The following is a 12,821-nucleotide window of genomic DNA, read 5'->3' as shown; positions in this document are numbered from 1 at the left end:
AGGGATGCAGGAAGGAATGGGGGGTACAGGCAGGGATGTAGGAAGGGATGGGGCTACAGACAGGGATGCAGGAAGGGATGGGGGATATAAACAGGGATGCATGAGGGGATGGGGCTACAGACAGGGATGCAGGAAGGGATGTGGGGTATAAACAGGGATGCAGGAGGGGGATATGGGCAGGAGGTACAGGCAGGGGGATGAGTACCCCCAGGAGGGACACGGGCAGGGGGACAGTGCGGAGGCCCGGGGGGGGCAGCTCGGGCCGGGGGTGTTCACCGCTTGCCGTGTCCCGTTGCAGTAAGCGGGTGACGCTCCCGGCCCGGCCCCAGCCCCAGCCCCGGCCCCGGCCCTCGCCGCTGCCGTAGGCTCCGCCATGCCCAGCCCCGTGCGCCGGCCGCCCGGCGCCGCCGCTCTGCCCATGCTGCCCGCGGACGGGACCGCGTTGCTGCGGGCCGTGGCCCAGGGCAAGTTCCGCCTAACGCGGCTCTTGCTGGAAGGAGGAGCCTACATCAACGAGGGCAACGCGGAGGGGCAGACCCCACTGATGGCCGCTTGCCGAGCCGGCTACGCCGACCCCCTGGAGCAGCCGCGGATGGTTCGGTACCTGCTGGAGAACGGAGCCGACCCCAACATCCCGGACAAGACGGGGATGACTGCGCTGATGCACGCGTGTGCCGAACGCGCCGGTCCGGCCGTGGCCACGGTGCTGTTGGCTCACGGTGCCGACCCCAGCGCCCGTGACTACGCCGGAGCCTCCGCTTTGGTTTACGCCATTAACCGGGGGGACCGGGAGACGCTGCAGGTGCTGCTGGATGCGTGCAAGGCTCGGGGGAAGGAGGTGATCATCATCACCACCGACACCTCCCCGTCGGGCACTAAGACCACTCGGCAGTACCTCAACTCGCCGCCGTCGCCGGGGCTGGACGAGAAGCGCTCCCCGGCGCTCTGCATGTCCCCGTCCGACATCGAGCTCCGCACGGCCGCGTCCCCGGCGGGCAGCGAGAAGGAGGAGGAGAGGGACGTGTTCTGCTTCCCCCCCCCCCCCGCCGCCGGTACCGGTGACCCCCAGCGCGGAGCCCCCACGGTCCCGGGGGCGGCCGCTCAAGCGCCTCAACTCCGAGCCCTGGGGGCTGACGGCGCCGGGCCCGGACGGGACTCGGGGCCCCCCCGAGCGCCTGGTACCGGGGCTGGAGGGGCTGAGCCTGAGCGGCCGCCCCCGACGCCACAGCGTGGAGGGCCGGGAGGCAGCGGGGATGGCAGGGGCCGCCTGGGCCGAGCGGGTGCCCCCCGCTTGCCCGCAGCCCCTCCGCAGCACGGCCCCGGAGGCGGCTCCGTGGCTCAAACCGCTGCGCTCCGAGGCGGAGGCGGCTCCGTGGGGCGCTCCCCCGGTGCTGCCCGGAGCGGAGTCCCCGTCCGGGCCCCGCCGCCGCCCGCCGGGGCTGCTGGAGCGCCGCGGCTCCGGGACGCTGCTGCTGGAGCCGCTGGGCTCGGCCAGGGCCGGGTTCCTGCCCCCGCTGCCGGCCGGGCCGCACCCCCCCGCGGCCCGAGGCCCCCCCGGCCGCCGCCTGCTGCGGAGGCACTCGATGCAGACCGAGGAGATGCGGCTCCTCACCGGCTTCCAGAGCAGCCCGGCCCCGGAGCCGGGCACTTAGAGCCCCCCCAGGACCGGCGGGGCCGTGTTCACTCTGAACCCTACCGATGGCTTCGGCCGCGCTGCTGCTGTGGGCACTTTGCACGACCCCAAAGCCCGTGTCCGGTTCCTTCCCCCCCCCCCCACCCGCATCTTCCTCCCTGTCCCCCCTCATCCACCCGCTCCTCCTCCCCGCTGGGGGCCAGGGGGGGTCACGCTGTCGGTGTCCTGGTCAATAAAGGCCCGAGCTCAGCCCATGGCAGTGTTGGGGGGACACATCTGGGGTCGGTGCACAAGGAGGGGCACAGCCGGGGGCTGGCACATCGGGTCAGGGGATCCTGGGAGCTCCCAGGGTGCAGGGGGAGGAGCTGAGGAGTCTGTGAAGATTAAGGTGCACTGAGGGTGCAGTGAAGGTGCTGTGGATGCAGGGAGGCTGCTGTGGGTGCAGTGAGTGCAGCAAAAGTGCTGTGGATGCAGTGAGGGTGCAGTGAAAGTGCTGTGGATGCAGTGTGTGCAGTGAAGGTGCTGTGGTTGCACTGAGTGCAGTGAAGATGCTGTGGGTGCAGCAAGGCTGCTGTCTGTGGAGGGAGGCTGCAGTGAGAGTGCTGTGGGTGCAGTGTGTGCAGTGAAAGTGCTGTGACTGCAGTGAGTGCTGTGGATGCAGTGTGTGCAGTGTGCATGCACTGAGTGCAGTGAAGGTGCTGTGGGTGCAGGGAGGCTGCAGTGAAGATGCTGTGGGTGCAGTGTGGGTGCTGTGGATGCAGTGAGTGCAGTGAAGGTGCTGGGGGTGCAGCAAGGCTGCTGTCTGTGGAGGGAGGCTGCAGTGAGAGTGCTGTGGGCACATGGAGGGTGCTGTGGGTGCAGTGAGGATGCACTGAAGGTTGTGTGGGTGCAGTGAGGGTGCTGTGGGTGCAGTGAGGATGCACTGGAGGTTGTGTGGGTGCAGTGAGGGTGCTGTGCATGCAGGGAGGATGCAGTGAAAGTGCTGTGGGTGCAGTGAGGATGCACTGAAAGTTGTGTGGGTGCAGTGAGGGTGCTGTGCATGCAGGGAGGTTGCAGCAGCAGCTTGGGCTGGGGACACCACTATGGGCCTGGGGATACAGCCATGGAGCACTGTGGGCTAGGGGACACCATGTAGGGCACCCTCACTGGACATACAGACAATGGGACCCCCCCATCCCTTCCCTACAGCCTGGGTGACCCGAGGGGCTCTGCCCCCTAACACAGGGTGAGCCCTGGGCAAAGAGGAGGAGGAGGAGGAAGGCCTCCAAGAGGGTGATGCTGAGGGGTCCTGGGGGCTCCCAAGCCCCCCTTGCTGTGCCCCAAGCCCTGGTGGGTGCCCATGGGAGCTGACACCTGACCAGGATCCCACTGGGAGCACCTCCATCCCTGCTCCAGGTCTTCCTTCACCTCCCACCATTCCAGGCGCAGCATCTCCTGGAACTCCATCCTGTGCCAAGTGGGAACAAGCTGGGAGCACCCGAAAAGCAGGACCTGGAGCTGCAGGAAGGTGCCCAAGAGCTTCATGTGATGGGGGGGCTGCAAAGAGGACCCCGACAGTGGGGCAAGGGGGGGAGAAGTGGGGCTGGGACACACACACAAGGGCTCAGCATCACCCAGGTGACCAGAGGTGCACACAAACCAGCTCCCAGGTGTCCTTTTAAGGGGGAAAAGTGGCTTTTTAGCACTAAGAGTTTATTGTGGAGCCAGCCCCGAGGCAGGGCTGGGGCCCGGTTACAGCTCCCACAACAGGTACTGAAGGCCTCGGGGTTGAAACCTTGGGGAAGAAGATGCTTTAGAAACGTTGTGGTTGGAGGTGGAACCGGGATGAGGGGTTCAGGAACCCCAATGGGGCCTTTCCCCCTTCCCTCATCCCCTTGGAAACCAGGAAAACCTCCTCCAGCTCCTCCTGTTCCCATTCCCAAGGTACAAACCCCCTCCCAGTGCTCCCAGTCTGGATTTGCCATGGCAATGAGGAGTCATCACCGGCGTCTCCTGTCCGGGCTCCGGCTCCGGCGGCGGCCGCCCCTGGAAGAGAGCACAGAGCTGAGCCTGGAGACGGCTCCAGGGCCAGCTCAGAGCCTAAAGAGGCTCCAAGGAACCAGGATACAGGGATGGGATGAGGGGAATGGCTTCCCCCTCCCATTAGGATGAGCTTTAAGGCCCTTTCCAAGCTTTTAAGCCCCTTCCTGCTCAGCACCCCCTGAGGTGGGGCTCTCTCACCTCCTCTTGCCCTTGGGGGGCCCCCGCACGAAGCACCAATCCACACTAATGGGCTGCCCCATCAGCTCCTGCCCGTTCAGCCCCTCCATGGCCGCCTGCGCCTCCTTGTAGGTCTCGTACTCCACCAGGGTGTATCCCTATGGATGAGGCCGATGGGAATGGTCCGTGTCCCATTAAAGCAGGGCAAGGGAAGTGGGGCTGCCACAGCCTGGCCCTACCTTCAGGTACCCCGTGCGCCGGTCCAGGTTCAGGTGGATGTTCTTGATCTCCCCATACTCCGCGAACTTATCATGGATGTCCTCCTCGGTGGCCTCTTCGTGCACCCCGGTCACGAACAGGATCCAGCCCTCGACGGCTGCAGGGACCCGGCTTCAATGGGGCGGTGGGAACGGGATCCCCCCACCCCATAGCTCTCCCTATACTCACAGCGCTGCGGGCCCGGCTCGTCCCCGTCCTGCTCCACGCTGTCGTAGTCCTCACGTACCCGGGCCCGGGAGCCCTCCTCTGGGGAGGGAAGGAGTGAACGGAGCCGTCCCAACGGCACCGAACCCCGTTAAACACCGAGGGGACCGCAGGGACTGAGCCTCACCGGAGCCGAAGCCGCGGCCCTTCCGCTTCTTGGCCTTCTCCTTCAGTTTGTGGATGCTCTCTGTGGGCAGGAGGGGAGCGGGTGAGGCCCAGAGCACGGCTCCGGTCCAGGTTCTGTCCCCGGTTCCGGTTCCAGTCCCGGTTCCGGTTCCCGTCCCGGTTCCGGTTCCAGTCCCGGTCCCGGTTCCAGTCCCGGTTCCCGTCCCGGTTCCGGTTCCAGTCCCGGTCCCGGTTCCGGTTCCCGTCCCGGTTCCGGTTCCCGTCCCGGTTCCGGTTCCTGTCCCGGTTCCCGTCCCGGTTCCGGTTCCCGTCCCGGTTCCGGTTCCAGTTCCGGTTCCGGTCCTCACCGTCGCCATCCTCATCCATGGCGAAGTCCTCGCCCCCCGCCTCATGTAGGTCCAGCACGTCCGCCATCTTGCCGCTCCCGCCGCCGCCGCCGCCGCGGTGCACGCCGGGAGGCGCGCCGGAAGGACGGCTGCGCGGCGCCATCTTGGGGAGGGCGGATGCGCCGCCGCCATGTTGAGAAGGGCACGCAGCGGGAGCGGCATCGCCGCCATCTTGGGGAGGACACACTGAGGAAGACATGTAGCCGCCATCTTGGGGAGGGCGGATGCGCCGCCGCCATGTTGAGAAGGGGTCTGGAGGATGAAGTAAGCAGTCTTCCTCATGTGGGTAGGGGTCTGGAGATGAAGTAAGCAGTCTTCCTCATGTGAGGAGGGGTCTGGAGGATGAAGTAAGCAGTCTTCCTCATGTGAGGAGGGGTCTGGAGGATGAAGTAAGCAGTCTTCCTCATGTGGGTAGGGGTCTGGAGGATGAAGTAAGCAGTCTTCCTCATGTGATAGGGGTCTGGAGGATGAAGTAAGCAGTCTTCCTCATGTGAGTAGGGGTCTGGAGGATGAAGTAAGCAGTCTTCCTCATGTGAGTAGGGGTCTGGAGATGAAGTAAGCAGTCTTCCTCATGTGAGGAGGGGTCTGGAGGATGAAGTAAGCAGTCTTCCTCATGTGATAGGGGTCTGGAGATGAAGTAAGCAGTCTTCCTCATGTGATAGGGGTCTGGAGGATGAAGTAAGCAGTCTTCCTCATGTGAGTAGGGGTCTGGAGATGAAGTAAGCAGTCTTCCTCATGTGAGGAGGGGTCTGGAGGATGAAGTAAGCAGTCTTCCTCATGTGATAGGGGTCTGGAGGATGAAGTAAGCAGTCTTCCTCATGTGAGGAGGGGTCTGGAGGATGAAGTAAGCAGTCTTCCTCATGTGAGGAGGGGTCTGGAGGATGAAGTAAGCAGTCTTCCTCATGTGAGGAGGGGTCTGGAGGATGAAGTAAGCAGTCTTCCTCGCAGTGTGCTTTTCACCTTTGGCCCAGTTGGACGCCCCAGTAATTACACAACTCACTAAAACCAGCCAGATCTGTAGTTATAACTAACAAAGGTTTGGCACAGTGTGACCTTCCTGCAACATTGATAGCAGGATGGGAGTATCCCAAGGGAGGCTCTGCTCTGAACTAACTGATAAGTACAAGGATGGTCTGAAATAACTCCTTTATGTTTAGTGGGGTCACTAAATCTTGTTATCTCACCCCAGACTTACAACACAGACATTGTTCTTTAACACTAAAGATACTGTAGAGGACCAGTGTGAAACAGTTCACTCACATTTAGTGGTGTCACTAATTCCACAGGCTAACGACATAAACATTGTTCTCTTTCTACAGCCTAAGCTAAAAAGCACTTTAACTCTATATTTTATAGGCATTAGCTTTGCTTCTATCAAGCATGAACCCCCCCCCCTTTTTAACTTTACAGATTCTACTCTATGACTCCAGTTTGCTCATCTTATGTCTTTATTGAGCTTTGGTTTTGTTACTATAAACTTGTATGGTTATATCCACATAACCACACCTATGATGTGCAAAAGCCAATACATTGATGTGTTTATCACAACCAGCTCCTAAGAAGGAGACAATGATTGCTACAGCTGAACCCAGGGCAGTCATTGAGGTCCAGCCCCTGCCATGCACAGGGACACCTCGCACTGGAGCAGTGTGGGCTCAGTCCCATGTGAGACAAGGGGGGCACAAAATCACCAAGTTTAACCATAAACCTTTAGAACCGGTTTTAAGCCATGTTAAGTTTGGTGGCTTTGGAGCAGGAGCAATGGAAATTCACTGAGTGGCTGATCCACAGCAAAACAACAGCTGGAGAACAGCCTGAGGGGTCTTGGACACCATGAACTGTTATGGTTGACGTTGTTTCAGACCCTGTGACCTTGGTACAAAATGAATGGAAGGAGAAGAGGCTCCAAGAACAGCATCCAAGGCTGAGGAGTGTCTGGGAATGGTCCAGGATGGGCTGCAGAGAAGCAGAAGCACAAGAGGATTGTTCTGTCTGTGGTGTTAATGAACCATTTGGTGTGAGCATCTCCTGTGTGTGCTTCAGATGCTGCTGGAAGGGATGATGATTGTTGGAGGAAGTAAAGGCCCCTCAGAGCCCAGCACCACAATCCTGTGCACAGGTTTTCTGTTCAATGTAATCCATACATTTGTATGTATACATTGTAATTACATACAATGTAATCCTCATGAACATGTATGTATGCCCAGGACTCTATGAGGATGGCTTGTGGAGCAAGATGGGCACTCACATTAGGAGGAGCTATCCCCGTGTCTCCCAGTGCAGCTTTGTTGGCAGGTTTGTGCCTGGAGTTTGCTCCCAATCACATCCAACCTGGCCTTGAACCCTGCAGGGATGGGGCAGAACACTTCAGCTGGCATTTAGTATGGAATTCCAGGGCTCCTGTGTTTAATCGGATCAGTGCTAAGCTGTGTGAGTGCTTCCCGTCTCTGATCCTCACACAGAGGGAGTAGCCCAGTGGTTTTCTGTGATTTTCCAAGCTTTTGTCAAATGTACAGGGGTTTTTTATGCTTTTAAAAGATAAAAATCATCATTTCTTCCCTGTTGTGTTCATTACCTGGCCTTTATTTCCTGAGAATTTCACTGGCAATGGGTGAAAGCTCCAGAGAGGGGAGTTAATAATCAAGGTCCTGTAGAGCTTTGATTCTGTTAGGACATGGACCATACACATTGTGTTCTCCTCTGTACCCAGCACAGTTGTGTGTGTCTCCTATGGGGCACCAGAGTGAACAGTGGTACCACTAGAACGCTCCTGGTGCCTGCAGAGAGGCTGCTGACACATTTGTGCTGCTGTCTTCTGCTTGTCCTGGGGATGACACAGATGATGCTCCTGCTGGTACAGGTGAGAGGGAGAACAATCAATCAATGACTTAATCATACAGTTAAATCCATCCAAGCTCTCTGAGCCCAGTTAGTTGTGCCAAAGTAAAGGGGCTTGTTCCAGTGCATCTGGGATTGGAGAGAAATAACCTGTTCCAGCATAGAAATACAAGTGTAAGGCTGGAATAGGGATTTATGAGGATGTTACTGCTGGGACAGCATGGCTGCTAAGGGAGGGACAGGCAGGAGTTGGGCCTGGCCTTAAAACTGGTACCAAAGGTGTGACTGAATTAGCTACCCCTGACATTGCATAGGATGCAATGCTCTCTGCTCTCTGTTTCCCCTTCCCACAGGAAGAACTTACACATTTACAGCAATGTACATTGGGTTTGGTTTGGTTTTGTAAGAGCCACTCACCAGGTGCTGGTGTAAACTACACCTGAGCTTAAACAATGAGCCAATGTGCTCCTGATAGCACAGGCCTTCCCCTTCACTGCTGTGCTGTGTAAGCTGAAGCAGTGGGAATTCCCTTTGGAGAATGGGCTGTGTCATTCCCAGGAAGGATATGAGGGATTGTGAGAGGATGACCACAGAAATGCATTGGCTGTTGCTGGGTGGATGTAACTGTGTGAGCAGACAACGAGCTTAAAATGGCCAGAACTTGAGCAAAATGGAGTCACAGAGCAAGAGAATGTGTAAAGGGAAAAGAAAAGGGGAAGGGGCTGGATACAAGGGGAACTGGTGCCTGGAAAACATCGGGTTCAAGTCCTTTTAGCCTAACTTCGGTCACAGACAAAGAACAATGTTTGTGTTGTAAGTCTGTGGGATTTAATGGCCCCACTGGACATGAATTTGTTATTTGACACCATCCTTCTGCTTATCCGGTAGTTTAGGGACAGAGCCTCCCAAACATCCGCTCCCTTGGGATGCTCCTTGGCTGCCATCCTGCACTAAATCATGCAGGGAGGTCACCCATCCTGTTCTATGTTTGCCAGTAAGCAGAAGAGTTACAGATGGAGCTGGTTTCAGCTTATGTGTGATTACTGCAGCGTCTGAGTGTGCCAATGGTGAAGAGTACACTGAGGAAGACTGCTTACTTCATCCTCAAGAGGAACACTGCTTACTTCATCTGCAATAGGAACACTGCTTACTTCATCCTCAACCCCTGCCCACAGTCACTGGGGAGCAGATGCCAAGAGGAGGAGACTTGGGATCATAAGTTCTTGGAGCTAGTTAGAATATTCCCTGCCTGCACATGGGAATCATGGATATGTATATGGCTAATGCATAATAATTGACCCTTAAGCCCTTCCTGTCTGCGTTGGGTTAGGGTTTACTTCCCATTGGGATGCTGGGTGTTGCTATCCATTGCCTGACATTACATCTAAAGCAGAGGTGGTCACAGCTGGATTTTAAAGCCAGAGTAAAAGTCTTAGATTAAGAAATCTGGCAACTATGATTCATGCTTGGAACGTGTTATGTACATGTGATGCCCCTGAGGAAGATGAAGCTGCTGCAGTTACCCCAGATGGGGTGTTTATTGCATGAGGGGTCAAGATGCCTGTGCTCTCATCCAGGTCTGCTGCACTGCTTCCTGTGCAATGTTCCCCACATTTCCCCTTCTAAACTAACCAAACAGTTTTGATTGAGTTAGTAATTAAGTGACTTATGCAAGCAATTAAACAAGGAACCGCATTAAAATGCGATGAACTAATGTGATTTTAACATCTCAACCCCACACTGATGCCCCATCCTGAGAGCACATCCCCCAGTCAATCCCAGCCACTGCCCACATGCAGCTGCTGAGCTCTGCCCTGTAAGTGTTGAATTGCTCCATGGATAGGCTGGGATCAGACAGGCTCATGCAACACATCCCAGCAAAGTCTTTATAACCATGGCCCCGAGCTAACAATAACACGTCTATGGCAGCTCTATTCCAAAGCATGGCAATGATCAGACATCTGGTAACAGATGACCTAAGGCTAAAGAGGTAGCATGAGTTTGCTTGGATAACCAGCACCCAAGCTTGTTTAATGTTCCTAAGGTTTTCTCTATAGCTACAGGTGGGATAATGATGCTGCTGCAAGCTCACCTGTATTCCAGCCTGTACAACCTGCTTGATAAGTATGCACACAGCATTTGGGCCGTGGTTTCCTATGGCTCTCTAGCACTTGGCATGAATAGCATCAGTCTTCCAATGCTTCATGGTCCCACACACACCAGAGGTGATACCAGCCCGGGCACAGTGTCCACAAATAAGGAGATATCCCGGTGGGAATCTTCTGGGATATCAGCTGGAAAGTGTTCTATCAGGTGTGGTATAATTGCACCAGGATGAAACACTGTGCTATTCTGGTAGGGCAGCATTCACCCATTGAATAGGGTGAGGTGTGGGATCGATGCCACCCGGGTGTGATCTGTTAGAACCAAAGCTGTGGGAACACAGCTCATCCCCACGTTATTAACTGATAAAGGCCTTCCCATTTATCAGTTCTTAAGGCTTTTACTGCACCTCCTGCTTTATTTCTTGTTGCTTATCATATGCTGATAGGAAAATGCCTGGAAATTGGTGGCACCTTGGTCACTCCATGGATTTAAACACTTCAACACATAGAGAGCTTTACCTTTTTGCCTGTGTGCACTGTGGGAGGCAGAGCTCTAGGAGCTATATCCATTGGAACATGTGCATGCTTCACCCTGCCAGGCTCCAGCACACAGCAGCCTCTTGGATTCACACCAGGAGATAGCGAGGGGCTGGCAAGCAGGACACACTGTGACAATGTTTGATGCACAGGGAGGTGAAAGGGGTTTTTTTTGTGAGGTTTGTGCATTTTGATGATAAAATGCATGAGAAAGATGGGCTTGCTCAAAACCAGTGGGGAAAATGGTGATACTGGCTGCCAGGTCTGCACATTTACTTCCCTCTACCACAAAACCAGGTAGAGTGAAGATGCATTGTGTAATACGGGTGTTTGTGATGGTTCAGACACGGTGTCTGCAACAAATCAAACTGAGGTTTGGGGTTACCTTCCTTTAGATAGGCAGCTTTTAGTGTCGATCCTACTCCAGGTACATTTGGGTAGGCTTTGAAGTCCAAACTGCAATTGCAATGGGTTATGGTTTGGAGGATGCATCGAGATCCATCCACTGAATCCTTCTCAGGTGGTTTGAAACTCAAGGGAACTTTGGTCATTGTAATATTTGCCTTGTGACAGCTGAAACGATTCTTGTTGGCTCTTTATCATTAAGGGCAATTAAACGTTGTCTGCCCTTTATTATTAGAGCAGAGAACATTTCAACTTGAGGGGTTATCGTTTTTCCAAGCTGGTGAGACAAAAAACCCCCATTCAATTATGAGCAGAGGGTTTGGATCTGAGAAATCCCATTGGGAAATTAATCTATATGGTTGGAAGTCAGAATCTAGATTAGATGGAAGTTACAATCAGGATTGCACCGCTGTGCCTATGGCTAATGGCTACAACCACCTTACAGAGTGCCTCTTGGGCATCGGGGTTCAGGTTGTGCTCTGAATTAACAACGGGGTCACCCTTTAACATAGAAAACCAAGGGTGTAGATCTTTATTAGCAAGTCCTAATCAAGCTCTTACCCAGTTTATGGCACCTCATGATTCCTGCACATCATTCAATGGTTGAACATTTTACACCCTAAATATCCCCATGATGCAAATTTCTGCTCCTTTTTGGGGCCATTTCTTGTGGTGAATCAAAGACAGGCTCCAGGATGGTGAAATCTGAAGACCTTTATTGTGCATCCCTTTTACAGTCTCCTCAGGGCTAAGCAGTGATTTTCCACTCATCTGACTTCCTTCTCATCCCCATTCAGCAAACCCACTATGGGTTCCACAGGGTTTGCTCTGGTTTGGAGCTGCACATCCTGCTTTATCTTGCAAACCCATCTTGACCCTTCATTGTTCTCTTTACCATTCCCAGGCTTAAGCCCCACCAGGGCAATAACACCTGGATCCATTTCGTTAACCATTTCTGCCCTGTTACCCACATCTCCCCCTTTCTGTTTATATATAAAGATATATATATATATAAAGATACGTATAAAGACAGCTATAGATTTATCAAGAAGTCATTGTAAACACTGAAGCAAGAAAGGCACTGATTGGAATGCATAGAAAGATTAACAACTGGATTAAATCAATCGTGGTTTGAGTACTAAGGTCATCGGTGACGTTTTGCAAAGCTTGGCTAACAGTGGGTAGCACTGATTTGGTTCGTGATGCAATAGCAGGAGATGCCACAGCTAATATTGCAATAACCCATATTATAGCAACTAAAAGCCTAATTCTACGCTTTCTATCTTTGTAACAATGGAACAAAGTGACCTAAACCCCCTTCACTTCCCATTCTGGGGTGAGATTCACTGGTAGCCATGCAGAAACGCTCTGCTTTAAAGGTCTGAAACTATGATTTCAGTGAATTTGGTCCGATTTCAAGTCACCTGAACCTCTGTAACATGTGGCAGAGCAGTGAATCCCACACACCATTCGAGAGCCCCATTTGTTCTATGTTTCTAATGCAAATCAGAGGAGGAGCCATAAAAAACAGCATTTTTCCACATTACATTGTCACTTACATCACTAGGACTGCATGGAATGCCTTTTCCACCAATGTTTCTTCGTTTAAAATTGGTGTTTCCTCATCCCACTGTGTAACAGGTCGGGATAAAGGGGGATTTAGGGAATGTGCCCAACAGACCTGCCCATTGCCCACAGAACAGAACTGATATTACACAGATTTCTGCTGCTTCTTGATGCTGTTGAGCTCTGGGGCTTGTGATGTTTCATGGGCAGCCAGTTGGTGCTGTCCATAGCTGCACACAGCCGTAGGCTCGACCCCATGTCAGCAATGGCACATGCACTTGTTAGCATGTGGGTCTTCATCTGGGCAAGGAATCGTCCGTCAGACGTCGCAAACTCTGCATTGTGGAACCAAAACTAGACAAATTTAACAAATTCAGTACAAAAAGGGCTTTTGCTGATGGTTTGTGTGGAGAAAATCCTCTTGTTTCTATGATCAATACCTGCTTTCGATGACCCGACTTGAGCAGGGATTTGGACTAGATCCTATCTCCTACCTATGCCAAGCACAGGCTGCTGGCCCTGCCCTGCTCTCCTCTGATACCA

General features: G+C 54.2%; 2 protein-coding genes across 2 annotated transcripts; one reads left to right on the top strand and one right to left on the bottom strand.

Annotated features, from left to right (window-relative positions):
- Nucleotides 1–398: 398 nt before the first annotated feature.
- ANKRD34A (ankyrin repeat domain 34A) lies at nucleotides 399–1,850 on the top strand. Its single transcript, XM_034071335.1, is given in 2 exon segments — nucleotides 399–1,035; nucleotides 1,037–1,850. Coding segments are annotated over 2 exon segments (1,233 nt in total). The 5' UTR covers nucleotides 399–418; the 3' UTR covers nucleotides 1,653–1,850.
- A 1,426-nt stretch (nucleotides 1,851–3,276) lies between these two features.
- Nucleotides 3,277–4,881, bottom strand: RBM8A (RNA binding motif protein 8A). The gene is made up of 6 exons (XM_034071193.1): nucleotides 4,789–4,881; nucleotides 4,443–4,502; nucleotides 4,280–4,357; nucleotides 4,072–4,208; nucleotides 3,854–3,990; nucleotides 3,277–3,658 (listed from the first exon to the last, which is right to left on the bottom strand). Exons 1-6 carry the CDS (start codon nucleotides 4,853–4,855, stop codon nucleotides 3,613–3,615), a joined length of 525 nt encoding a protein of 174 aa, XP_033927084.1. The 5' UTR covers nucleotides 4,856–4,881; the 3' UTR covers nucleotides 3,277–3,612.
- Nucleotides 4,882–12,821: the final 7,940 nt, after the last annotated feature.

The sequence above is a fragment of the Melopsittacus undulatus genome, chromosome 20, assembly GCF_012275295.1.
Source record: "Melopsittacus undulatus isolate bMelUnd1 chromosome 20, bMelUnd1.mat.Z, whole genome shotgun sequence".
In the NCBI taxonomy this organism is placed as follows: Eukaryota; Metazoa; Chordata; class Aves; order Psittaciformes; family Psittaculidae; genus Melopsittacus; species Melopsittacus undulatus.
This window is presented reverse-complemented; position numbering and strand designations above follow the sequence as displayed.

Bases quoted from the DNA above. Each gene is read 5' to 3' on its own strand.
- RBM8A (XM_034071193.1), bottom strand. From the start codon at position 4,855: ATGGCGGACGTGCTGGACCTACATGAGGCGGGGGGCGAGGACTTCGCC. The intron at 3,991-4,071 runs GTAGGGCCAGGC...CCTCATCCATAG, and splicing joins GGCGCACGGGGTACCTGAAG to GGATACACCCTGGTGGAGTA. The intron at 3,659-3,853 runs GTGAGAGAGCCC...GCTCTCTTCCAG, and splicing joins CCCCCCAAGGGCAAGAGGAG to GGGCGGCCGCCGCCGGAGCC.